This window comes from Notolepis coatsorum (genome assembly GCF_963971535.1).
Source record: "Notolepis coatsorum genome assembly, chromosome: 5".
NCBI lineage: Eukaryota > Metazoa > Chordata > Actinopteri > Aulopiformes > Paralepididae > Notolepis > Notolepis coatsorum.
The window spans coordinates 138609027-138635504 of NC_140169.1; the positions used below are offsets into that span (position 1 = coordinate 138609027).

A 26478-nucleotide genomic window follows, 5' to 3' on the forward strand; every position below is an offset into this window, starting at 1 on the left:
AACCCGCGAAGTGACACCGTGTAGATCGCAGTGTACATCAGTGTTTAACTACGGCGAGTTCACCAACAAGTCGAATTGAGAAATATCTTCATTAATGATGCCAACATGTCCATGAAGAGAAAAGTTGATGCAGATGGAAGGCAGTTTCAAGAAAGATGTGAAAGTGAATACATGTTTGTGCTTCATGGATAAAAAAAACAAAACGTATGTCTTTTGTGTTATGATGCGGTGTCTGTCGTCAAAGAGTACAATCTATGTCAGCATTTTGCCACTAAACACCAAACACATGCCAAATTTTGCCTCCAAGAAAAACAATGGCATTTTTAAAGGCTTTTAAAATAATTAAAAGGCAGACTGCAATCGCATTAGACTGAGCAGAGTATGTTCATGTCCATGTTCACAAAAGCTACAGCCAAAAACGATGCAGCAGTGAAAGCTAGCTTTATTGTGGCTGAACTTTGAAGAAATATTGTCTGAACTGTCAGATCCAAACTGGCTGTGTGACTTTGCTATGTTGTGTGACATAACCGAGCATCTCGCCCAATTGAATCAGAAGCTGCTGGGATCCAAACAAGTCCCACCCAAAACTTCAGAGAACTTGCAGACAAATGTTTTCTGTAATCAAACCATCTCTCATTAGTTGAGATATGTATGGCCTCTGCAAGGTTGTGTGCAGCCATTCGTTTTTGTAAAATGCTACGTTTGTCAAGTGTGTTCTTAGCAGCTCACAATTGTTGGTTGCACCATTAGTTCTGCCCCTCTTGACTGTGACAAACAGGTTTTGAACAAAGTTAATGCCATATTTGAAGATTTATTTCCCTTTGTTATTTACTTGAATAGTTTGATTCATTGATTGATGGAGTAAAGTGGGGTTCTTAACACTATGATCGCAGCGGACGAGTTAAGACGTCATTCCGAGCCATGCTCATTCTGCCGAAGACGCCGTAACTCGTCTTTGATGTCAATATTTCAAAAATCTGTCATCGAAATCCTATTTCCTTTCCGGAGCCCTGAGACACAAGTGTGATCTCCTCTCAACTCTCTAGCGGTTCAAGAGCGCCATCTGGTGGCCGATCGGCAGATCGCCAACCGGATATTAACCTTTGAACCGGTAGTGCTCATCCATATGTGGTCCGGCCACTCGCTATAGCTCCCGCGACTCCATCTTGAAACACTGGATAATAGATCGCTCGCCCTAACTCAATAAACAACGTTATTTGGACGTATATACTATTATACAACCTGGAAATGGATCGGGCATTTCTACATCCCATAATAGAAAAAAATCTGTTCCACGCTCATCTGCCAGCGGCGCGAGGAAGCCACGGTAAGATTCAGCGTTATTTTCGAACGTTTTCTATACTAACTGATCTGATGAACATATGACCCACTCTGGATGAATCATCTAACGCTGCCCACGGAATTATAAACGATCCCCCGCCCATCCGGTCAACATCAGATGATGCGTAGAAACTTCTAGAAGTATGTGCAGTTGAATTTTTTTATCTCGCACAGATTCCTACCAAACTGTATTTGATCATCAATATAGTGCATTTGGGGCTATAAATCACGTTCTGAAGAAAGCTGCAGAAAACGATAAAAACATACTTATACTTTAGACCATATTTTAGTATGAATATGTGAATGAAAAGGTTTAACGTTGCTACACCCTGAACAATACATATAGGACATTGAATGGGCCATAATAATGGCAGTTTAGCAATAGAATTTAAAAAGTTATAGCCCTGCAAAGAAGGGGAACTTCTCCATAGACAAATAGAGCTGGCGAGGGATGGTAAATTATGAATTTAACCCATGGCGATTAAAGTGTTAACCTGATCAATTGAATTTAATCTATAAAGAATTATAAGAAATGTATGTTAAAATAACAGAGCAATAAGTTAACATATTTTATTATTATTTTTTACATCTATGCAAATGCATATGTAATGTTTGGAACTTGAATAAGTAATAAATACAGAAACAGTTATTTAACCACATGTAAAAGAGTAGTTACATTTATTTTACATTACATTGCATTTACATTTATACTGATTTGGCCCTTTTGGGCAACCGTAATGCTGATGTGGCCCTTGGTGAAAAGATTTTGACACACCTGACATAGAGGAACACACACACACACACACACAGTCACACACAGTTACACACAGTTACACACACACACACACACCCCCCAACACTAACACACACATACTAATACAGTCAGATCCATACACTAACACATACACAAACAAACACAGATGTACACACACACATCCACCCCAACCGTAACACACACATGCACACACACTAATACAGTCAGCTCCATACGCTAACACACACACACACACACACACTCACCAGGTCCTCTGCGGTGACAGGCTGTCCAGAGCGGCTGGTCCCCACCACCATGCGGGCCAGCCTGGTCCTCATGTCTCCCAGGCCGTCAGCCAGGGCCAGGATGGCCATGATCTCACTGGCCACCGCGATGTCAAAGCTGGTCTGCAGACGACAGGGGACACAGAAACACACAGGACCTTAGCGCCAGGAAACTAATACACATCACATCCAGAAGACAAACTGGAGACTGAACAGCAGAGTAGTCATATTTCATCGCCGGCATCTGGGCTTGTTGCTATGATGAGCGTAATTCACTGAGCTGATTCACTCCCATGTATTTCAAAATACGGAACACACTGGAGGAGCAGGGTCCATGTCACCACAACATACACCACGTTGTATCGAAGTTGATCAACATGACAAGTGAATGACGCACAATGACCATTGAGTGATGCCTATGATCTCCAAGTCACTGTGTCAAACCAAGGAAACTATAAAAGAAGGATTATCATTGCGTCAGAATCGATTGAAGCCTGTATTAGAATTCTAAGTATACAAGCTATCTGAGGAAATATACATCAACCAATATATCAAACGTTAGCTAGTTAACACTTTGAGTGCCACGCCGGGTTTTCCTTTTTACCCCCTTGATGCCACCATCCACTTCAATGTTAACGTTAATATCGCCTAATCTATGTTTTAAATTATGGCTATGTGTCTAATCTGCCCATCGCATTATCAAAGACTATTTTCCAGTCAGTGCTGTCAAGGCAGATTGGTTTTTTATCGCGTCATTTCCGTTTCAGAGCATTTAGAAAAGCACCCGTTTTGAGATAAAAAACAGCCCATTCTGGACCATTCTATGAAAATTGTCTTTTACTGGAATATTCCACAACGTTGATATTCGTCTGCCTTTTTATGAATCGTTTTCAAATAAACGCTAGATGATCAATATTATACGTGCACGCAAGCACATTCGGGCCGCGCACGGATAATCGCCGCGTTGATTTCCTCTTGGACTTTTACAGTGAAACCGAAAGAGCGCATTTCACAAAACAGCTTATAACTTCATCAAAATTTGTCTGATTATCCTAACACTGATAACATAGAGTCCTTACCTGACATCAGATGGTATCCAACTGGTATATTCCAATTCCTGATCACCATTCGAAAAAATCGATAAGTGTATAGATCCAACGCGATACAGTAGAACTCCATGATCAGCGGGGCTCAGAGGCTCCAGAATGAACTGTGGTAACCCCGGCTGGATCAGTGGACTGGAAAATGTGGAGTACCGGATTTTTTCCCCCATCCATTTTCATTGAGTCCATTCCAAAATCCCTTATGTCACCTGAGAGACGATAGGGGGCGCTTTTTTCCACATATGATCTCCGGCGGTGCTCGTGTATACTCGGGTAGGCTCGCGTGATGCAATATGATTTCAGATCGCTAAAAAAAAAAGAAAAACAAAAAAAATCTGAGAAATCTCGTGAGTGGCTTTCAACCACATAAAAATAAACCCGAGATATCTTGTGTGTGGCAGTTAAAGTGTTAACAATGTAACTAGGAATGTCCGATATTATCGGCCTACCGATATTATCGGCCGATATCGGCATTAAAATGTGATATCGGAAAATATCGGTTTAAATTTTTTTTTTTTTCTATAGAAATGATGTCCGATATTATCGGCCTACCGATATTATCGGCCAATATCGGCATTAAAATGTGATATCGGTTGATATCGGTATCGGAAATTAAGAGTTGGACAATATCGGTATCGGTAAAAAAGCCAATATCGAGCATCCCTAAATGTAGTAATAACCTGTTTAAATGACGGGTATTCTTTTTCTTTTTTTTACACTTTTTTTTTTTTTATTTCAACAACATAGACAATACAGTTCAACATACAAAATTATAAAGACATAGTATAAATTTTTAATTTTAAATAAAAATAGACAAAAATGAGAAAAGAAAAAAAGGGTGACATGGGTCCTTCGGTCCATTCTATTTTTACATTGTTTATTTACATTTCCATTTATTTTCTTGTTTCCTTTTCATTCTTCTGTGATGTCGTTCCTTGTCTTCCTATATTCCTCCCACTTTTCCCATTTTGACTCAAATTTCTCCTCTTGCAGCCTCAGCATATGTGTGATTCTCTCCATTTCCTGTATCCCCTCCATTATCTCTGTCCATTGTTCCTTCGTCGGTGCTTCTACCCTGTACCACAGTTTAGTCAAAGCTTTCTTGGCTGCTACTAATAGTATCTTAATCAAGTATTTGTCTTCCCCCTGAATTCCTTCCTGTGATAGGTTCCCCAGATACAATACTTGGCCTGCCTGGGGTATTTCGTATCCTACTATTTCATTTATTATCTCTCCTATCTCTTCCCAATAGTTTCTTATTTTCTGACATCCCCAGAATATGTGTGTGGTTCGCTACTTTGTATCTTTGTATATGTGTTATACCATTCCTCCTCTGTTATCTCTATTTTTAACTCTTTCTCCCACTTTTCTTTTATATACAAGGTTGTAATTCCCTTACTGTCCATTATTGCCTGATATAGTGCTGATATAACCCTCCCCTTCCTTCCTTCATATGATAAATGACGGGTCTTAAAGGAAAACACCAACATTTTGGGAAATTAGCTTATTTAACATCTTCCCTGGAGTTAGACAAGAAGATACATACCTTTTTTGTCTCTGTGCGTGCATTTAGCTTTGGGAACAGACGCTCCGTTAGCATAGCTTAGCTTCATCACTGGAAGTGAGTAGGGGCCGGAGCCCGACGTTCCCTTACTGTGTATAGTTTGATTGATTGATTGAAAAGTTTATTTAACAGATTGCAGAATACACTCCAAATACAACTCCAAAACGTTCATGTAAACATGTTGTGACCTGTGTATTCACCACGTGGAGAAATAAAAAATAATTGAATTAGACAATTCCGTTTTATAAGCAAATATACTTGCCCAACCACTACTGTATGAGCGCAGCCAGTGATTTCAACGTGACGGCGTGTTTGTTTACATTCTCATTCATTCAAAAGATCCGAACCGATTGAAGTTTATAGATACCATGACTTGAAATCCTCTTACCTTGACGATTAAAAGCCTCCCCAATTTAGAAAACAGTAATCCAATGGCTGGTATTGATAATATACTACAAACGCTCGGAGCTAACCAGCAACCGGACAATCAAGCAGATAACGAGAGCAATGACTTCCTTTCTGGGGGGTTTCAAAATAAAAGAGCGACGTCTATAGCAGCGGAAAACGTTTATTTTGTACATTATCTAACGTTAACACGAACCTAAACTAACGTTACAACTAACCTAAAGTTAGTTTAGGTTCGTGTTAACGTTAGATAATGTACAAAATAAACGTTTTCCGCTGCTATAGACGTCGCTCTTTTATTTTGAAACCCCCCAGAAAGGAAGTCATTGCTCTCGTTATCTGCTTGATTGTCCGGTTGCTGGTTAGCTCCGAGCGTTTGTAGTATATTATCAATACCAGCCATTGGATTACTGTTTTCTAAATTGGGGAGGCTTTTAATCGTCAAGGTAAGATGATTTCACGTCATGGTATCTATAAACTTCAATCGGTTCGGATCTTTTGAATGAATGAGAATGTAAACAAACACGCCGTCACGTTGAAATCACTGGCTGCGCTCATACAGTAGTGGTTGGGCAAGTATATTTGCTTATAAAACGTAATTGTCTAATTCAATTATTTTTTATTTCTCCACGTGGTGAATACACAGGTCACAACATGTTTACATGAACGTTTTGGAGTTGTATTTGGAGTGTATTCTGCAATCTGTTATTAAACTTTTCAATCAAACTATACACAGTAAGGGAACGTCGGGCTCCGGCCCCTACTCACTTCCAGTGATGAAGCTAAGCTATGCTAACGGAGCGTCTGTTCCCAAAGCTAAATGCACGCACAGAGACAAAAAAGGTATGTATCTTCTTGTCTAACTCCAGGGAAGATGTTAAATAAGCTAATTTCCCAAAATGTTGGCGTTTTCCTTTAAACGAGGAGATGGCTGATCTCATTCGAGTCAATTTCGGTCAAACTCAAACGTTTTCACACTTGGCACCAATGTGTGTTCACGTGCTACACGGTGACATGATGACCCTTCCTTCTTTTATAGTTTCCTTGTGTCAAACCGCGGTATCTTCTGACCGGAGAGACACTGGAGGTACAAATGATTGAGTATCGCTCTCCCCTCCCTCACCAGCTACCTCTATGGTACCCCTTGAGCAAGGCACTGAGCTGCTCAGTGGTTCGACAGCGGACGGCTGTGAACGTGTGGAACTGTATCCTGGAGCAGGGTATTGATGGAAGAAAGAGCGCATGTCCTCAAGCATATCTCTGGGATAAAATAAATACAAAGCAGAGGCATGAGAGAGGAAACATTGTACATGTGTGCATGTGTGATAGAGAGAGAGAGAGAGAGAGAGAGAGAGAGAGGACATTGTGCCAGTTAGCAGGGATAACAGAAGCCACACACACACACACACACACACACACACACACACACACACACACACACACACACACACACACACACACACACACACACACACACACACACACACACACACACACACACACACACACACACACACACACACACACACACACACACACACACACACACACACACACACACACACACACACACATCTGGACAGATCCTAGGGGACCACGTCCAACCATTTTCCTTCAAGGCAGTGAATCATAAACATTCTTTTCATAAACACAACATGAACACACACACACAGACACACACACACACACACAGGGCGGGGGTCTGTATGGGAGAAGGCAGCGGCTTCATGGCCTGGTTCAAAGGATGACTGGCGTCACTGATGGGAAAACAATAGATGGAAGAATCTGTTGTTTCTCTATGCGATGACTTTCTGTGGCATGTGTGGAGAGGGAGAGAGAGAGAGAGAGAGAGAGATAGAGAGAGAGGGGGGAGATATAGAGGAGAGAGAGAGAGAGAGAAGAGAGATAGATATAGAGAGAATTAATTAGTTAAAGAGTCAGTGAGTGAGCAAGTGAATGAATACGGTTAGTGAGAGGGAGTGAGACCATGAGAGAGAGACCATGAGAGAGATCATGAGAGAGAGACCTTGAGAGAGAGACCATGAGAGAGAGACCATGAGAGAGATCATGAGAGAGAGACCTTGAGAGAGAGACCATGAGAGAGAGACCTTGAGACCATGAGAGAGACCATGAGAGAGACCATGAGAGAGAGAGATCATGAGAGAGACCATGAGAGAGAGAGACCATGAGAGAGAGAGAGACCATGAGAGAGAGAGACCATGGCACAGTGAAAGTGAATGTGAAAGGGAAGGAGTATCCATTCCATGTGGGAGCAGAAGAAACACAAACCACAGCCGTCCAGCAGCAGGAGGATGACATGCCTCTCCACTCCCAGGGACAACACCCAGAGGGGCTATAGAGTGTCTAGCGCTGGGCGAGAGAGGAGAGCAGAGGGGGACAGAGGAGGAGAGGGACGGAGGGAGGGAGGGAGAGGGGGGTAAATGTAAGCATATGCTTGGCCAGCTCAGAGGCTGCTCAGGGAGTGGGAGTGGGTGGGGTGGGGTGGGGGTTACAGGGCATTTCTCTCCCTCTTCTTTAAACATTTGCTTTCACTTAGTCCGGCTCGCTTCCCATTGAGGTGAAGTGTTTATTTGCAGGATTTCATTTAGCTGTCATTACTACTGACATAGGGCTGAAATACCGGCCAGGCTTAATTGTGGACGGAATCATGGAAAGGGTGTGTGTACATAAAATATACGTACGTGTGTGTGTGTGTGTGTGTGTGTGTGTGTGTGTGTGTGTGTGTGTGTGTGTGTGTGTGTGTGTGTGTGTGTGTGTGTGTGTGTGTGTGTGTGAAAGAGTAAGAAAAAGAGAGAAAGTAAATAAAGGAAGCGAGAGAGAGAGAGAGAGAGAGAGAGAGAGAGAGAGAGAGAGAGAGAGAGAGAGAGAGAGAGAGAAGTGTGTTTGATGCCACCTCGGTAACACTATATGCGAGGCCACAGATTCTCACACACGCTGGGAACATTTGGGTGGGAAGAGACGACCGCAGGTTTAATTCCAACCCAATTACACTGTAAACAGTTAACTTAAAGACAATGTGGGGCTTAGCGAGGGGCCGAGATTGATTGGTGAAATATTGAGATCTCCCGCCTCAGAAGAGTCCACGTGATGAAGTCGGTACCAATAATACACACGGTACACGCGCAAATTCGTCGAGGGTGAATTGGAAGGCTAGCTCCTTTAGCCACATCCAGAATATTAGCTTTAATTAAGGGCCCGGCCGCACAGATCCGTCATGTCCGTCCGTCCCGTCTGCGTTTGTTTTGAATTATCCTTCAACGAGGAAGTATGTTTTCATTGGACAGCGCCTGACGATGACTCGTATCCGTTTTGATGGGGGGGGGGGGGGAACGCTTCGGAAGGGAATGAACTTCTGGAACTCACGTCACCGGCGTCCGGTTAGCGAAGCTGTTGTTTCTGCGAGTGCAGGATCATGTTAGCCAGGATGGATCTAATGAAAAGCAAACCGGCGGACGACAGCGATACCTTCTGTCTGCTATCAGACCGTGAGAATTTGTCCCAGAGAGTTAAGCGTGATTTAGGCCGGAATTCCACAACAGTCATTTTAATGTAGGCGAGGAGATGGAAGGAGGAAGAGTAACTTAACTTGTATTGAAGGAAACAATAATGACATCAAACTCTTCCTCGTTGTTCTGAGGACTCCCCTGGAACCCCTCTCTAGGACCCCTGGGGGCCCCCGGACCCCACTTTGAGAACCCACTATTTAGAAATCGTACAACAGACGTTCAGGAAAGCCGTGCTGCTAAAAACATGTCTGCTGGGGCGTCTGGGTAGAGTAGAGGTCCAAGCACTCGCAGACAACTGCAGAGACCTTGGGGCAGCGGGGGCCTAAAGGTCACCGGTTCGATCCCCCGGACTGGCAGGAAAGATCTGGGCGGGGGAAGTGAATGAATAACTCTCTCCCGTCCCTCAGTACAAACCTACCTTGCTCAAGTGCCCTTGAGCAAGGTACTAACGAGATATATCGTGGGACAAGAGACAATGGGGGGCAGCATGTGGTAGTCTACACCCTCCCCAGACCGACAGTAGGGCAGCATGTGGTAGTCTACACCCTCCCCAGAGCGACAGTAGGGCAGCATGTGGTAGTCTACACCCTCCCCAGAGCGACAGTAGGGCAGCATGTAGTAGTCTACACCCTCCCCAGACCGACAGTATAGGGCAGCATGTGGTAGTCTACACCCTCCCCAGACCGACAGTAGGGCAGCATGTGGTAGTCTACACTAGGGCTGGGCGATATGGCCTAAATATGATATCACGATATTTTCTGACCTTTCGGCGATACACGATACACATCACGATGTTTTTCTTTTTTACCCCAAACAATTCATTATGAGGCTTACCAAGACAGTATTTGAGTTTGCAAGCTAACATTAAAGACAAAATAAAATACCCATGCATTTAGCATTTTTATATTAGATTTAGATTATTAGATTATATATTGCATATGAGATATTATATGATTTAGATATGAAATATGATGAATTGAAAATGGGGGACCCTGATGTAAACAAGACTAAAGTCTTTCTCTGGTCTGCATCCCCTTAACAATTGTATGTATTGAGCTGTACTGTACCCATTCTGCAATATGTTAAAGTTTTAAATCAATCAATCAATAAATAGCATTTTAGCATTTTTATGAAACTACTGTATATATGTATGTCTCTAAATGTTTTGATGAATTGAAAATGGAGGACCCTTATGTAAAAAAGCCGAAAGTCTTTTTCTGGTCTTCATCCTCCTGTACTGTATTGTAGCCATTCTGCAACCTTTTAATACAGTTTTCATTCATTCATTCTGACGGAAACATAATCATTTTGATTGACAGTCGAGTCTGCCAATGACGTCACACCGCTTGCACCCGCCCTGCTGTTCTTAGCACCAATCGGCAAGCGTTATGACTTCCTGAATGTCCCGTGTGCTGAAGTGAACACTGAACATCAACAAAGCTACTAACGTTAGCTCCCCGCGGCCGTCGAGTAGGAGACCAGTGCTTCACAGGATGCTAAATGAGGCATAATGATTTTACTACAACGAATGTTATAATAAAAGCCTTTCCATACATCTGTCTGATTGAAAACTTTATTAACAGACCGCGGAATGGGCATATCTCAGCACAGGCTGAGATATGAACGAGTAACGTGTGGACAGATTGACGCGACACAATCCTCTTGGGCAAAACATCACGATATCCACGATACGTTGAAAAAGTGTATCGTTAATGAACTGTACCCGATATTTATATAATATCGTCATATCGCCCAGCCCTAGTCTACACCCTCCCCAGAGCGACAGTAGGGCAGCATGTGGTAGTCTACACCCTCCCCAGAGCGACAGTAGGGCAGCATGTAGTAGTCTACACCCTCCCCAGAGCGACAGTAGGGCAGCATGTGGTAGTCTACACCCTCCCCAGAGCGACAGTAGGGCAGCATGTGGTAGTCTACACCCTCCCCAGAGCGACAGTAGGGCAGCATGTGGTAGTCTACACCCTCCCCAGAGCGACAGTAGGGCAGCATGTGGTAGTCTACACCCTCCCCAGAGCGACAGTAGGGCAGCATGTGGTAGTCTACACCCTCCCCAGAGCGACAGTAGGGCAGCATGTGGTAGTCTACACCCTCCCCAGACCGACAGTATAGGGCAGCATGTGGTAGTCTACACCCTCCCCAGACCGACAGTAGGGCAGCATGTGGTAGTCTACACCCTCCCCAGAGCGACAGTAGGGCAGCATGTGGTAGTCTACACCCTCCCCAGAGCGACAGTAGGGCAGCATGTGGTAATCTACACCCTCCCCAGAGCGACAGTAGGGCAGCATGTGGTAGTCTACACCCTCCCCAGAGCGACAGTAGGGCAGCATGTAGTAGTCTACACCCTCCCCAGAGCGACAGTAGGGCAGCATGTGGTAGTCTACACCCTCCCCAGAGCGACAGTAGGGCAGCATGTGGTAGTCTACACCCTCCCCAGAGAGACAGTAGGGCAGCATGTGGTAGTCTACACCCTCCCCAGACCGACAGTAGGGCAGCATGTGGTAGTCTACACCCTCCCCAGACCGACAGTAGGGCAGCATGTGGTAGTCTACCCCCTCCCCAGAGCGACAGTAGGGCAGCATGTAGTAGTCTACACCCTCCCCAGACTGACAGTAGGGCAGCATGTGGTAGTCTACACCCTCCCCAGAGCGACAGTATGTGGTAGTCTACACCCTCCCCAGAGCGACAGTAGGGCAGCATGTGGTAGTCTACACCCTCCCCAGACCGACAGTATAGGGCAGCATGTGGTAGTCTACACCCTCCCCAGACTGACAGTAGGGCAGCATGTGGTAGTCTACACCCTCCCCAGACTGACAGTAGGGCAGCATGTGGTAGTCTACACCCTCCCCAGACAGACAGTAGGGCAGCATGTGGTAGTCTACACCCTCCCCAGACCGACAGTATAGGGCAGCATGTGGTAGTCTACACCCTCCCCAGACCGACAGTATAGGGCAGCATGTGGTAGTCTACACCCTCCCCAGACCGACAGTATAGGGCAGCATGTGGTAGTCTACACCCTCCCCAGACCGACAGTATAGGGCAGCATGTGGTAGTCTACACCCTCCCCAGAGCGACAGTAGGGCAGCATGTGGTAGTCTACACCCTCCCCAGACCGACAGTATAGGGCAGCATGTGGTAGTCTACACCCTCCCCAGAGCGACAGTAGGGCAGCATGTGGTGGTCTACACCCTCCCCAGAGCGACAGTAGGGCAGCATGTGGTAGTCTACACCCTCCCCAGACCGACAGTAGGGCAGCATGTGGTAGTCTACACCCTCCCCAGACCAACAGTAGGGCAGCATGTGGTAGTCTACACCCTCCCCAGACTGACAGTAGGGCAGCATGTGGTAGTCTACACCCTCCCCTGACCGACAGTATGGCAGCATGTGGTAGTCTACACCCTCCCCAGACTGACAGTAGGGCAGCATGTGGTAGTCTACACCCTCCCCAGAACGACAGTAGGGCAGCATGTGGTAGTCTACACCCTCCCCTGACCGACAGTAGGGCAGCATGTGGTAGTCTACACCCTCCCCAGACCGACAGTAGGGCAGCATGTGGTAGTCTACACCCTCCCCAGACCGACAGTAGGGCAGCATGTGGTAGTCTACACACTCCCCAGACCGACAGTATAGGGCAGCATGTGGTAGTCTACACCCTCCCCAGACCGACAGTAGGGCAGCATGTGGTAGTCTACACCCTCCCCAGACCGACAGTATAGGGCAGCATGTGGTAGTCTACACCCTCCCCAGAGCGACAGTAGGGCAGCATGTGGTAGTCTACACCCTCCCCAGACCGACAGTATAGGGCAGCATGTGGTAGTCTACACCCTCCCCAGAGCGACAGTAGGGCAGCATGTGGTGGTCTACACCCTCCCCAGAGCGACAGTAGGGCAGCATGTGGTAGTCTACACCCTCCTCAGACCGACAGTAGGGCAGCATGTGGTAGTCTACACCCTCCCCAGACCCACAGTAGGGCAGCATGTGGTAGTCTACACCCTCCCCAGAGCGACAGTAGGGCAGCATGTGGTAGTCTACACCCTCCCCTGACCGACAGTAGGGCAGCATGTGGTAGTCTACACCCTCCCCTGACCGACAGTAGGGCAGCATGTGGTAGTCTACACCCTCCCCAGACCCACAGTAGGGCAGCACAACGACCAGGGGGGAATTGGTATAATGACTAAATTGTAGATGATGAGAGGAAATGGTAAAAGAAAAAATATATAAAGAAAATAATAAAAGAAAATATAAAAGACGTGCTCGCCACAGCTACTCACCTCTCTCGCGTGGCCCTTCTCCGTGGTCGCCTGTCCCACGGTGATCTTCCTCAGGAAGCGGTCGTTGGTGTCCACCACTGGAAGACAAGGGAGACGTCGACGTCACACTAATGACAGCGAATGACTGAAGCCTATACATACATGCACGTATGATGTAGGACTGGTCAGGTACTGTATATATATATAATATCGTTAGGCTCATGTTGATAATTGCCTACGTAATTTTTCAAGATTTTTGGGAAGAAAAAATAAAATTTCCAGCAAATGCGTACAAGTTTTTTTATTTATATTTTGAAAATAAGTTCCACAAGGTGTATCAACAAGTTTGCAAAAATACAAAAACACGACAACCATTGCGTAACAAAATAAGGTGACTTTTAAGCAAAATACGTCGTGACTTTTTTTCCTTGGCATTTTTTCCTCGTACATACATACATACATACATACATACATACATGTCATACACTAAGGCAGTTGTTATACTTGCCTAAGTCATGCGATTGCCATCGGTGTATGTAACGTTAAAATGCACAAGTCACACGAGTGAGTTAGGCAGATGGGGATTTTTTTAACATAACAAGCGTTCTGATTGGCTGAGAACATGGGCACTAAGCCAGGGCGAATATCTGTGAATGAACACAATACTCTAACTTACCATCTTTAGATACTAAAGGACTCAACCTCTACTGTCTTTAACTATGACAGTGTGAACAGTACAAATCACATTGAATCTGATCTTTTCAAATCTGATTTGGCCACTTTCATAATGTGGACCTAAATCAGATACAGGTATATTCTTTTGCAATGTGACCTCAGTCATATCAGAATGCATGCAACTTTTACGTCACTCTAGAGATCGACATTCATCACAAGTCTGCGCCGGTGGGAGTCACTCTGTGATGGAGGTGGTCAGTGGAGGGACAGTGAGGTGTTTGTTTACCCTATAAGTATTTTGGGGTGATACATCTGTGCAAGATAAACGTGAGGGGACGTATCATAACCGGTCTGTGTTTGAAAGCATATTGACAGAAGAAATCTCTCTCTTTCACCTCCTCCTCCTCGCCCCCATTATCATCTGCTCAGGAATTAGCTGACCTCCACTGCACATTTGATTGATTGATTGATTGAATACTTTATTTTGACACAATCGTAGGACAAACATTTAAAAGACAAAACAATAACAGTGTCAACACGCTGGTCAAAAATGGATAAAACACAATAAAGCCAAGGCTTGTTTCCATTGTGGTCCATACATGGAACATAAAAGGCACAAAAACACAAATTGTAAACTAGACAAGACACATCCTAAAAATTTGTATAAAAACACCTAACCCGACAACGGCGACAACTCATACAGTCAACTAATGTTAAAAGAAAATCCGCAACCCCTTAAAAGCAACTCATGATAAAAGAAATAAAAGCCAAGTTATGATAAAAGAGACAAAAAACATATTAAGACCAATTTGAGTTGCTGCTGAGCCATGTTTTTAGGGCGGATTTAAATCCGAGAGGGGAGTTCAGGAGTTTTATGAATGTTGGCAGGGCATTCCACATTACCGTAGCCAAGTAAAAAAAAATCATCTTCACCCCATGCATGTCCTGATTCTCGGCGGGACCAGGTCCGTGGGGCTTCCTCTTGTGGCGTGTTTGTGGACATCTCCTACTTTATTAAAATAAGTTACTAGGTACTTGGGCACATCAACTTATGAATGAAACCATAAACTGTGTCCTCCGTGTTTGTGTCCATCTTCGTTATTGTTCATTTGCGCATGCAGGTCAGTTCAGGAGCGTGACCAGTTCACCCGGAATCTGATATTGGCCACATAAAAAAAAAGTGTGAAAAGCCAAACCAATAAAGATCTGATGTGAGCAATAAATCAGAATTTGCGCACTAAAGGCCTGCAGTGTGCACAGGGCCCACGTCTTGCTCTGTGAGGTCCCACTTGTCCTCCTATCAGCAGCGCCCCCGTATGCACTGTAAGAGATCAAGTCGACACCCACACAAATTCCTGTGCATTTTCTAAACCCGGCGAATGCGGTCGTTTGCTAAAACAGCCCAGTCATCCTATAGGCCAGAGAGAGAGAGAGAGAGAGAGAGAGAGAGAGAGTTCCAAACATCTTCGATCGTCCCCCCCCAGGCCTCAGGGATACCCGGGGGGTCGGAGTCACATCTTTTGAGGCTGCGGTCGTGACAGACTGTGAAATCCATTCCAACACATGTTGTAAAGCAGATTCGACTGAACATGCGTGACAAGAGAGTGACAAGAGACCGAGAGTGACAAGAACACACATGTCGATATTACGCGGCGTGTACGTAACCGTGCATGTGTGTGTGTGTGTGTGTACGGTGCGCGCGGTCGACCACCACAACCGTTCCGCTGTGAACGTCTAGTCAAGGTTATAGGAACGCCCCCCAGAAGAGAAACAACAAACGAGTCGGGTGTTGTTTACTCGCTGGATATGTTTTTGTAGTGGAGGATTAACTACTTAAGGGGGGTTTTGGTCAATCCGGCAGTTTGTCCCGTTCCCCCGGTATAGTCTTGACAAAAAAGGGGGACTGGCTGCGCCGCGGTTACTCTGCGGTTAGCGATCCGTCAGAACCCTTGGGGGGAAACCGCGAGAGTCAAACATTGTCCCGACAGAGGTTCAACGTTACGGATGGAGAATGGGGGGGGGGGGGGGGCATGGGCCGCTTCACGCTTAAATGAAAACAGACACATTCTCAGAATATATATACATGTCCACCGGAGACTTAAATCTCTCTCTCTCTCTCTCTCTCTTAGACACACACACACACACACACACATGCACGTGTGCATGCACACACACACACATTTGGGTAAAAAGCTGTTTTTAATCTCACGGGTTCCACACTTAAATGCGCCCTGCGGAGCCATTGGGGTAAATACCTCATCAGTCATTGCAACACCCTGGGCCCGTCGGCCTCACTGACAACTTAAAAACAACATAACTTCCACCCAGCCCTCCTCCCCCCCGTCCAGCCCCCACCTCACCTCACCTCACCACACCCACATACATACATCACAGCCCCCTGTCTACAACTCCTTTACATTAGACTGGCTCACTCACTACTGTAGTGTAAAAAGGGGTGGAATTCCTCCCAATCCGTTCTCTCCGTGGAGTCGTTACATCGTTATGTCGTCACTAATTGAGTACCTCTCAGACGGAGGACCGTAGGACGCTTGTTTTAGGTTTTCAGAGGAACAGTGTTTTCAAACTTTATTATTTAAAGATGGTGAGTTAGATCAGACAATTGGTATATTCTTTTTGGGGTACCTCCTAGTGGAGGTAAGGATTAAATTATATCAATCCTGCTTTGATCCAACCATGATTTCACCTTGATCGCAACGTGTGTGTGTAACGTTACTCCACAACGTATGCCGTTGGTGACGATCAAAGCATCAAAAAACGATTTTCTCCCATCCCAATGTTAGTCGTATGCCAATTCCCAGTCCCTTCCTGGTCGCTGCGCACCTACCCCCCACAGTCAGATCATCTGGGAGAGTGGAGGCTACCACGTGCTTCCTCCGACACACGTCACTCATAGTTAAAGACAATAGAGGTTGAGTACTTTATTATCTAAAGATGGTGAGTTAGAGTGTTGCGTTCACTCATAGTTAAAGACAGTAGAGGTTGAGTACTTTATTATCTAAAGATGGTAAGTTAGAGTGTTGTGCGATGCATCACATTCACACTCCAAGTGATTTAGATTAACTTCACAACTGCAAATACATGGGCTGTCAAAGGAATTTCAAAATGGACTTGATATGGTTCTTCAGTGCAAGGCTAGCGGTTAGCGGTTGGGACATTACTTTTGTCACTTCTGGCCAAGGGAGTCCATATTGAATTTGTATTAATATAGAAACAAACTATCTACTAAAATAAACTAAATGCTGTATGTGTGTAATTACATTGTGGTGTTTGTCACATGGTGTATTAATGTGTTGTGATGCACTGTGGTCGTTCCATGCAATGTCATGTCACATTGTGTCTATTGTCAGCTTGTACAGATTCTACATATAGTGTTTGCCTGTTTTGTATGTGTTAATTAAAAGATGATATATATACTGTATATATATATATATATATATATATATATATATATATATATATATATATATATATATCACAAACTGTGCTATAGTAAGAATAATAGGAACCCAAGGAGGACAATAACACTACCTTAGGCATACTGCACCTTATGTGGATACTGTGATACTGTGAATAATGTATATTTCAGTGGATACTGTGATACTGTGAACAATGTATATTTCAGTAGATAGTAAATTATAACACTACCTTATGCATACTGTCTGCACCTTATGTGACACTGTGAATTTTGTGAATATATTAGTTAGATAGTAAATTATATTGACCTATTTGTTTACACTGCTTGTGTTGTTTTTACTACCTGTACCCCCCCCCCTTCCCCCATGCTGCTATGATGCCTGAATTTCCCCAAGGGGATCAATAAAGGGATCAATAAAGGAATATCTTATCTTAATAACTTGTTTCAATAATGAAATTCTGTTAGTTTTCCCTTTAATAACACACTCCTCCTCTCCCACATGGACATACTGTAGGATCATAAACACACACGATATGAGTCAACCCTGACACAGGAATACGAGTCAACCCTGACACAGGAATATGAGTCAACCCTGACACAGGAATACGAGTCAACCCTGACACAGGAATATGAGTCAACCCTGACACAGGAATATGAGTCAACCCTGACACAGGAATGTGAGTCAACCCTGACACAGGAATGAGGGAGAAGAGAAGCATCCTGCACTCCCTACCTCTCTGCCACGTGACCTTGGAGGGGTCAAGGTCGAGCCGGACGAAGGCACTGACCTCCTGGGTCGTGAGAGAGCTGGGCTCCGACTCGCTGATGCCCAGACGCTGGAGACAGAGAGAGAGAGACAGAGGAAGGAAGAGAGAGAGAGAGAGAGAGAGAGAGAAAGAGAGAGAGGGGAAGAGAGAGACAAGAGGAGAGACAGAGCGAGAGGAAGAGAGAGAGACAGAAAGAGAGGAGGAAGAGAGCAAGAGAGAAAAAGAGGAGACAGAGAGGAAGAGAGGAGACAAAGAGAGAGGGGAAGAGAGAGGAGCAGAGAGACAAGAGGAGAGACAGAAGAGAGAGAGAGAGAGAGAGAGAGAGAGAGAGAGAGAGAGAGAGGACATGTCAACAAAGCCCGTTATGAAGCAATTGGCCAGTGGCTGACCATACATGATATATGGTTGGTTTACTCCTTCTTGGCGATCAAAAGGCCTGGCGTAAATCAACTGTTTACATATACATAGTTCTGTTTAATCGCCATCCATCCAGACCCATAAATATCTTAACGCTACGGTGAACTTCTCAACTCGGGGAGTGTTGGTCAACTTGGGTGTTTGTCTGGTGTCTTCCATCCCCGTTTGTACTCATGAGATCTGTTATGACTTCGCATCAGGCACGCTGCCATCAACACTCCAATAAATAAGTCTCACTCGCTATCATCATACAAACAGATATGATTGGTTTATGTGACGCAAACAGATGGCTGCTGGGAGGAGAGGAGAGGAGAGGAGATAGTGGACTGTGGTGGGGAGCGTTAGCAATAACTAGTGAGGAGGGCCGCTGGTGTGAAGACAGGCTCGCTGAGGCCACCTGGTGGACGCTTGGTGAAACTGAGACCGATGTTGTTCGGTGAATAACATGGGACAGACTTACACGCAGCCGGGCGATCTGTATGGGAGAGAATCGCCGGACTCCGTTCACAGAGGGCACCAGCCTGCTGTACAGGGCCTGTGGAAAAGGAGGGAACAAAAACAACAGACAGTTCATCATTTAATCACAAGGCAAAAAAACAGCTATGATGTCTCACAATCATTACGAAGAACCATGAAATCATAGTCATTACCGGGGGGGCGGTGGTGTTTTTAAATGCCGTGACATCGCTTCTTGAGTAATTGTAACCATTGTGTTTTGTGATGATGTGTGACGCTGCTCATCACTGAACAACATACACGGTGACATCACTCGAGAGACAGAGCGCTGTGTCATCACATCACACTCTGAACGTTTACATCATGATGTAAGAAAAGGGTAAGAAAGCGAAGCTGTGGTGTCTGTGGGTTTTTTTCCCCCCCATAATGTCCGTGCAATGGATCACCAGTCAGAAGCGGTAAGGGGCGGAGCTAAGCGTGTGAAATTAACAGACTTTGGCGTCTGTGGTAAACCATGAAGAAGCAGCATACTGTACATAACATGTAAAAAAAATTTTTTTTTTTTTTTTTTTGAAAAAGCACAAAGGCTGTGACTCATTCTGCTTTCGCCCCGCCGGGGAATGACAGAGGACATCATTATGTAAAGACTCCTTTAGGCCTTTTCAGAAGCAGGTTTATTTCCTGGAAACAGTGATCGCTAATACTGTAACCGACAGGAAATGCACCAGGGGGCCCCAAGCCGTTTCCCTAGCAACGGGACTCTTCTGAAAAGGTCTATACGGGGCAACGTCATGCTTAGGCTTAGTGCACTTGTTCCGTCATTGTTTCTGTTCTCGGCCACTCAGGGCGTCACTTTGGCTCCCAGCCAGCAGGAACGACTGCTCCGTTAACCCTTTCAATCTTGGAATACTAGAATGTGTAGCTTCAGCTCTCAAAATCCTATCTTACACCAGAAAGGGGTTGAAGAATGCGTTTAGCAGTTCGCTGGTGGCAGTGTTGTAGTCGAGTCCGAGTCGAGTCTCGAGTCCCCCAGTGTCCGAGTCCCGAGTCACCAAAGAAGAGCCAGAGTCAAGTCCGAGTCGAGTCCCCATGAGCCTAGTCCGAGTCCAAGTCATCGAGGTTGAGTCCACTGCACTCTGGCAGTCAAAGAGCTGATGTACAAATAAAAAAAGGTCTACATTAAACATAAATGACACAGCGGTCTAGGGCTGTACCGAATGCTTCGAAGCTTCGAACATAAGGTTGACATTCGAATTCTAAATCAACATTCAAATTTTTTTTTTTTTATTAAATTTTTTTTTTTTTTTTTTTTTTAAATCTTTTTTTTCTATCTGTTTAAACCAATGGGGGTTTGGCTACACTAATATTATAATATTATAGATAAGACGTCACCGTCACTTTCATACCAACCGTGCCCTTATTGGATTGTTGATTAAACTGATTTATATTGAAAAAGACTAATTTAATCAGATTAATCACTTTATTAAAATTGAGGATTTAGTTTAAAAAATATATATATTTTAAGTACCGGTAAAAAAAAAATTATAGACATTCGAAGCTGTTAAAAAATGACATTCGGTACAGCCCTACAGCGGTCACCATTTCAACGTTTATTTACTTTGTGACACAATAGCCAAACAAATGCACTAGCCATCAATATCTTATGCCAAATGATTAGGGCAATACATTTTTTTTTTAAATTTAAGTCCAAGTCTGAGTCTGCACCTTCCGAGTCCGAATGCAGTCAATGCTCGAGTCCAAGTCCGAGTCATCAGTGCTCAAGTCCAAGTCGAGTGCGAGTCCTGGACTCGAGTACTACAACACTGGCTGCTGGTTCTGCCCGGCAGACAAGAGGTTAAAGAACTCCTCCGTAGACGTCTCACAGGTGACGTATCCTCTGCCTCCTCCTGAGTCTCCAGTCCGAGGGAAATCAATGGACTAGTATTAATAGATGGCTCCAAGCTTCGTCTGTGGCCCCATGCAGCTGTGGTCCCGATGAACAAAGCCTTCTAATATACACTTCTCTCTCTAAAAAGGCAGGGGGTTTTAAGTGGCAATTAAAAAAAAATATGTACAGTATATAAAATAATAAAAGGTATAAATTGCTAGCCAAAACTAGCTTAGCATCGCAGATCAGGTCAGTGCATTCTCTGTGACATCCGGTCATTTAGTGTTTAGCAAGTTGGCTTTTAGAAAATGGAATCGTTAACAAAACATAAAGATCCTTTTGGTGAAACGCAATTTTTCACATTAACCCCCACATGCAGCATCGAGGACAGATTTACTGGTAAACGGTAAAGGTGTTACTCTGTGTTCAGGCTCCACCGAGTACATGACTTGCCCACCGCATTATCAGTGGCCACATTAAAATAAAAGAGGCAAATTTGTAACATACTAAAAAAAACGTGTGATCAAGCGTGTAAAATAGACACTATGAACTGAACGTGTCTGTCTGCACAGACAGCAGCTATTTCTAGGATTCACTTCAATTCTCAGAGACGACACGACACGTTACAAAACGATGACGGATGATTCGGAAATATTTTGGATTAAAAGGTGCTGTAAGTGTTGTGTATTTTGTTCAAATATGTGTTAAATAGCTCTACATTCCAACAGCCATCACTGATAAAAAAGTGTTTGCTCAGTAACATGGGTCTCCCAGTCCCTCCACTCGGCAGTAAACAGAAAATTTATGTTCTGGTATCCCGTTCCCACTTTATCCAATCAGGAGAGAGAACCCTAGATATTTTTACGTATTACATATTTACGTATATATAAGAAATCTTGCCAAATCAGATTATTTTACATTATCAGTAATGGCCGTCGGAGTGTAGAACTATTATCTTAGACCACTTAATTTAACAAACAAAAAAAATACCTTTAAACTTAGAGGTCAAATCAGCAAAAGTATGTTTGCGCAGCATGTGATAAATGCACTACATTGATCCGTCCGTCAATAAACATAAGTGACGGAAGGTAATACAGTTGGTTAATTTTTTTAATTAGAACCTAACGTGAACTCTGTCTGTCCAACAAATCGATACTAATCATTGAAAAGATCAAAGTGTCATGGCTCCAGCCTGCCAGTGCTCCTCCCTCTCTCTGTCTCTCTTCCCCCTTCTCCCGCTCTCATGATGGTCAAGTAGGTACAGCTGTGGTGTCAACGAGGCAGCTGATCTGAGGTCTGTGGGCATAGTACATCAGGGTATATAGACCCGCCCCCGACGTGGAGAAGCTGTCAGATCATAAACTCTCGTTACCAGTTAGTCATGTTATATTGCTCGTGTTCATTATTCTGTTACTTCTAGTTGTTCGCCTGGATCTCTTGTTCTTTGACCTTGTCTAACTGCATTCTCATGCTCTCTCCTAGCCTGCACGGCGAAGACCTGGAGACACTGACCTGCCCGGCTAAGACCTGGAGACACTGGCCCGGCTCACAAGGAACTGCTCTGACTCACGCACGGTTGACGACACCTGCCCCTGCTCTGAGCTCGTCTGTCTGATTCTCCTGGCCCTGTGTATATACCCTGGACATTATGATTACCTCCCCCGTGTACCGAACCCTGCCTGGACATGGACCATCCATTAAACGCATCCATATTGGGTTTGCACCAGTTCTGTCTCTAAGATCAAAGTAAGCGCTCTACAGATATTGAGATATTGGTGTTACCGGTAATACCGGTGTTGACGTGAGTTTATTAGTCATGGGAAATTCCACATTGTGGTCTAACTGCCATAGGCGGGGGGGGGGGGGGGGGGGGGGTCTATTGAGGGGTCACTCTCTGTCACCTTGTCTGATTGGCTCGACTCATGCAGCATCCTGGCATCGATGGCTGCTGCTACCAGATTATTGGCTGCTGTGATGGCATGGATGTCACCTGTTAGATGCAGGTTGAACTGAAGGGGGAAGAAAAAGAAAGAAAGAAAGGAGAGAGAGAGAGATAACCAATAGGGTATTAACACTTTCAGTGCCAACAACGAGATTTCTCGTTAGTTCATGCCAACCGTTAAGTGCCAGCTGACGAGAGATCTCGTTTTTAATCGTTTTTTTTTATTATCGATTTCCATTCATTTTTCATCAATCTAGCCTCACGCTACCAGTGGGGATCTGTCTGAACTCGAACAGGGAAAATACCGCCCCCTATCGTCTCTCCGGATGGTACTGCACCCCTTTGGATTGGATTGAATGAAACGCATGGAGAAAAAAAAGTCCTGCTTCCACATTTTACTTGTCAGACAAGTAACCGGAGACGATTCAAGTCATTGCCCACCACCAGAACAGCGGAGAATATGTGTTTCCAGTACCCAGCGTTGGATCAATAAACGTGATCGATATTTGGAATGGCGATCAGGAATTGGAATAATCTTTTTGGAGAACATCTGATCTGAGGTAAGGAATCTATTTTACCAGTCTTGGGATAATCAGAGCTATTTTCACCTATATATCAGCGTGTGCCATATGTGTGTATGTGTGTGTCTGTGTGTGTGTGCGATCAGGAAATAAGATAATCGATTTTTCAGCCCTCTTCTATAGCGTGCATAAGTACACATATACTATCGATAATCTAGCGTTTATTTGAAAACGATTCATAAATAGGCCGATAAACGTGTTGTGTATTCCAGTAAAGGGCGTTTATCACAGAATCTTAATTTTTTTCTGAAACTTTCAAAAAACTAGCGTTTTTCAAAATTGTATAAAACGGAAATGAACCGATTAAAAAAACAATCCGTTTCGACAATGTTGACTGCAAACAAGTCATTGATAAGCGACGGTCATATTAGACACAATAATTATTTATTATATAATTTAAGATATAGTTTATGCGTTCGCAAATATGAGAGCTCTGTCATTGAATCTAGCGGTGGCACGCAACAGGGTTCCTAGGCACCGCATGGCTGGCACGGAAAGTGTTAAAAATGGTAACTTAATGGATAGTTGGGATTTTTGGACATTACGTTTGTATGAAATACTTGCCAGTAATGTAGTGGATCAGGGCTCCAGACTAACTTTTTTCACCACCGTCCCAGAACCGTCCCGAAATACAGTTTTAACCGTCCCAAAGTGAATGTAAACCGTCCCAATTTTTTTTTATATATATAATATATCAACGTCAATTTGATCATATGGGGACATATTTTGTGCTGATAATGGCACAGAGGGTGAGACCAACTGTGTACCGTACCTTTTGATTATTGTAAGCACAAAGATAATAAGCAGCTATAACTAGAATTACGTGTCGATAATATACAGTTCCAATAATAATAATAATAATAATAATAGATCAAATTTATATAGCGCCTTTCATAGAACCCAAGGTCGCTTCACAATCAGGACAAAAAAATAGGGCTAGGGAAATAGGGGGGAAAAAGGGGATGAGGGAAGGTTAGGGATAATGGATAATGGACCTAATCTAATCTAAACTAATTGATGGGGAAAGCCTTGGTCAAAAGGTGTGTTTTTAGAGCAGTTTTGAAGGTGTCCAGGGTTGGGGCGTTGCGGATAACATTACACTTCTGTTATTTAAATGTGTCCTTAATAAATTGTGTGAATAGTTGTTGTGAGTGCTCGCACTATGTTTCAATATAATCCGTTTTACCATTCATTCATTATAAACACAGACGTAAGGTGCCCACCGCGCGTCCACCGTGTCCACCGTGCTTTTTTTAAAGCTCCGGCCAAAATGCATGGTGACGTGTTGACCAATCTCGGAGGGGGATCCCAATGATATATCAATAAAAATGTACCGTCAGTTCATGTCCAAGGGATTATGTTCACGCACACAGCAAGTATCACCAGTTCCTGGCATTTTTTAACCTCTTTCTTTTTCGATGTCGAGATAAATTTGGGGCTGCTGCAGCGCGACCTGTGGTTTGCTGATCAGAATGGTGGGCGGGAGCTTGATGCTGGATTAGCGTATAGCTGCGTTGGGACGGCGGAGATAGTCATTGGATTCGGCAAATCACGCAACGTTTAGACTTCAGTGAACCCCACATGATAATGTTGCCGTCTCTCTGTCAACTAAGTCGGCACGAGACACGCACCGTTTGACAGCAATATGTGCGCGCACTGACAGTCGGCTAATTGACATTTCCTGTGAAAAAAAGAAAAAATCCTCTTCGTCCCGTTTGTGTCCCGGCAATGATTTCTGTTCGTCCCAAATCAATATTTGATCGTCCCCGGGACGACGGGACATCGTTAGTCTCGAGCCCTGTAGTGGATGCAAAGCTATTACCTTACTGACAGAGTCTGGTGGTTCTGGAGTTCTGGCCGGGTTCCCAGCGAGCCGGGAAGCTTTAGACGACGGGCAGCAAACGGCAGAAACGTGGGTCACCAAAACCAAAACGCTTTTAATCCACACCACGACATGCAGGCAAAGGGTGGAGCCACTCCAAAACAAAACCATGGTCCTCCAGCATTTTGAAACAGCCGCATTACCAGTGAAATGGCTCCAGCGTGTAGTAATACCAGAGAAAGGACCACGCGATTGCAGAATCCATAGTGCTGGAGGAGGATGATTGTGTGTTAGAAATAGGAAACCCTTTTTGCCTGCATGTTGTGGTGTGGATTAAACCCGTTTGGTTCCGTGACCCCCCCCCCCCCCCCGCCCCCCCCGGAAACCGGCCAAAACTCCGACCACAGGACGGCTAGCTCTCCATCCACTACAGGCAAGTATTTCATACAACTTAATATCCACAAATCCACAAACTACCCCTTTAAACTTATCCCTCCAACCTTTGCAACCGCAGAGGTGGGGAGGGAGAGACGGTCTAAGGCTACAAGCATTCAGCTCCGCCTCAGATAACAAAGTCATCATGCCCTGAACTTAACTTTGTCCCCCCGTGTCTATCATAATATTATGACACATATCCTATCTATTTAGCCAGCGCCCCTGCAGTAAGACTCCCCTACGCAGCGTAAGCGCCCATAGAGCAACTTTGCAACTGGTGCAGTGAGGAGGAGGAGGAGGAGGAGGGGGGGGAGGAGGAGGAGGAGGAGGAGGAGGGGGAGGAGACCGGGTATGAGACAGGGAGGCGGCCTTATCGCAGGCTGTGTCTCTGGGACTTGAAGTCCTACCTCCTCCTTCCCTCCTCCCTTTTCATCCCTCCTTCTCTTCACAGGCACTAGCTTTAGTCACAGGCATTGTTATGCCACAACGCTGGGATGTGTGTGTGTGTGTGTGTGTGTGTGTGTGTGTGTGTGTGTGTGTGTGTGTGTGTGTGTGTGTGTGTGTGTGTGTGTGTGTGTGTGTGTGTGTGTGTGTGTGTACATGTACAAGAGAGGCCTTTGAAGGATAGTCCAGCTGAGAGAGAGAGAGAGAGAGCGGTGAGGGTGTCTTTACCTCCTCCATGGGATGACCTGGGCATAGCCCCCTCCTGCAGCGCCACCTAGGCACGGAGAAGAGGCAGCGGAAACACACAGAGAGGGAGAGAGAGAGAGAGAGAGAGAGAGAGAGAGAGAGACATGATGAGGAGGACTGCCGAGC

At 44.8% G+C, this 26478-nt stretch overlaps 1 protein-coding gene across 1 annotated transcript in view; it reads right to left on the reverse strand.

The window, feature by feature from the left end:
• The window catches only part of mthfd1l (methylenetetrahydrofolate dehydrogenase (NADP+ dependent) 1 like), a 156736-nt gene that overhangs the window by 107862 nt on the left and 22396 nt on the right, over positions 1-26478 (reverse strand). The window contains 7 exon segments of the mRNA XM_084315202.1: positions 2362-2502; positions 13265-13341; positions 18088-18190; positions 18999-19073; positions 22784-22891; positions 26335-26348; positions 26351-26380. Coding sequence (XP_084171328.1) covers positions 2362-2502; positions 13265-13341; positions 18088-18190; positions 18999-19073; positions 22784-22891; positions 26335-26348; positions 26351-26380 — 548 coding nt within the window.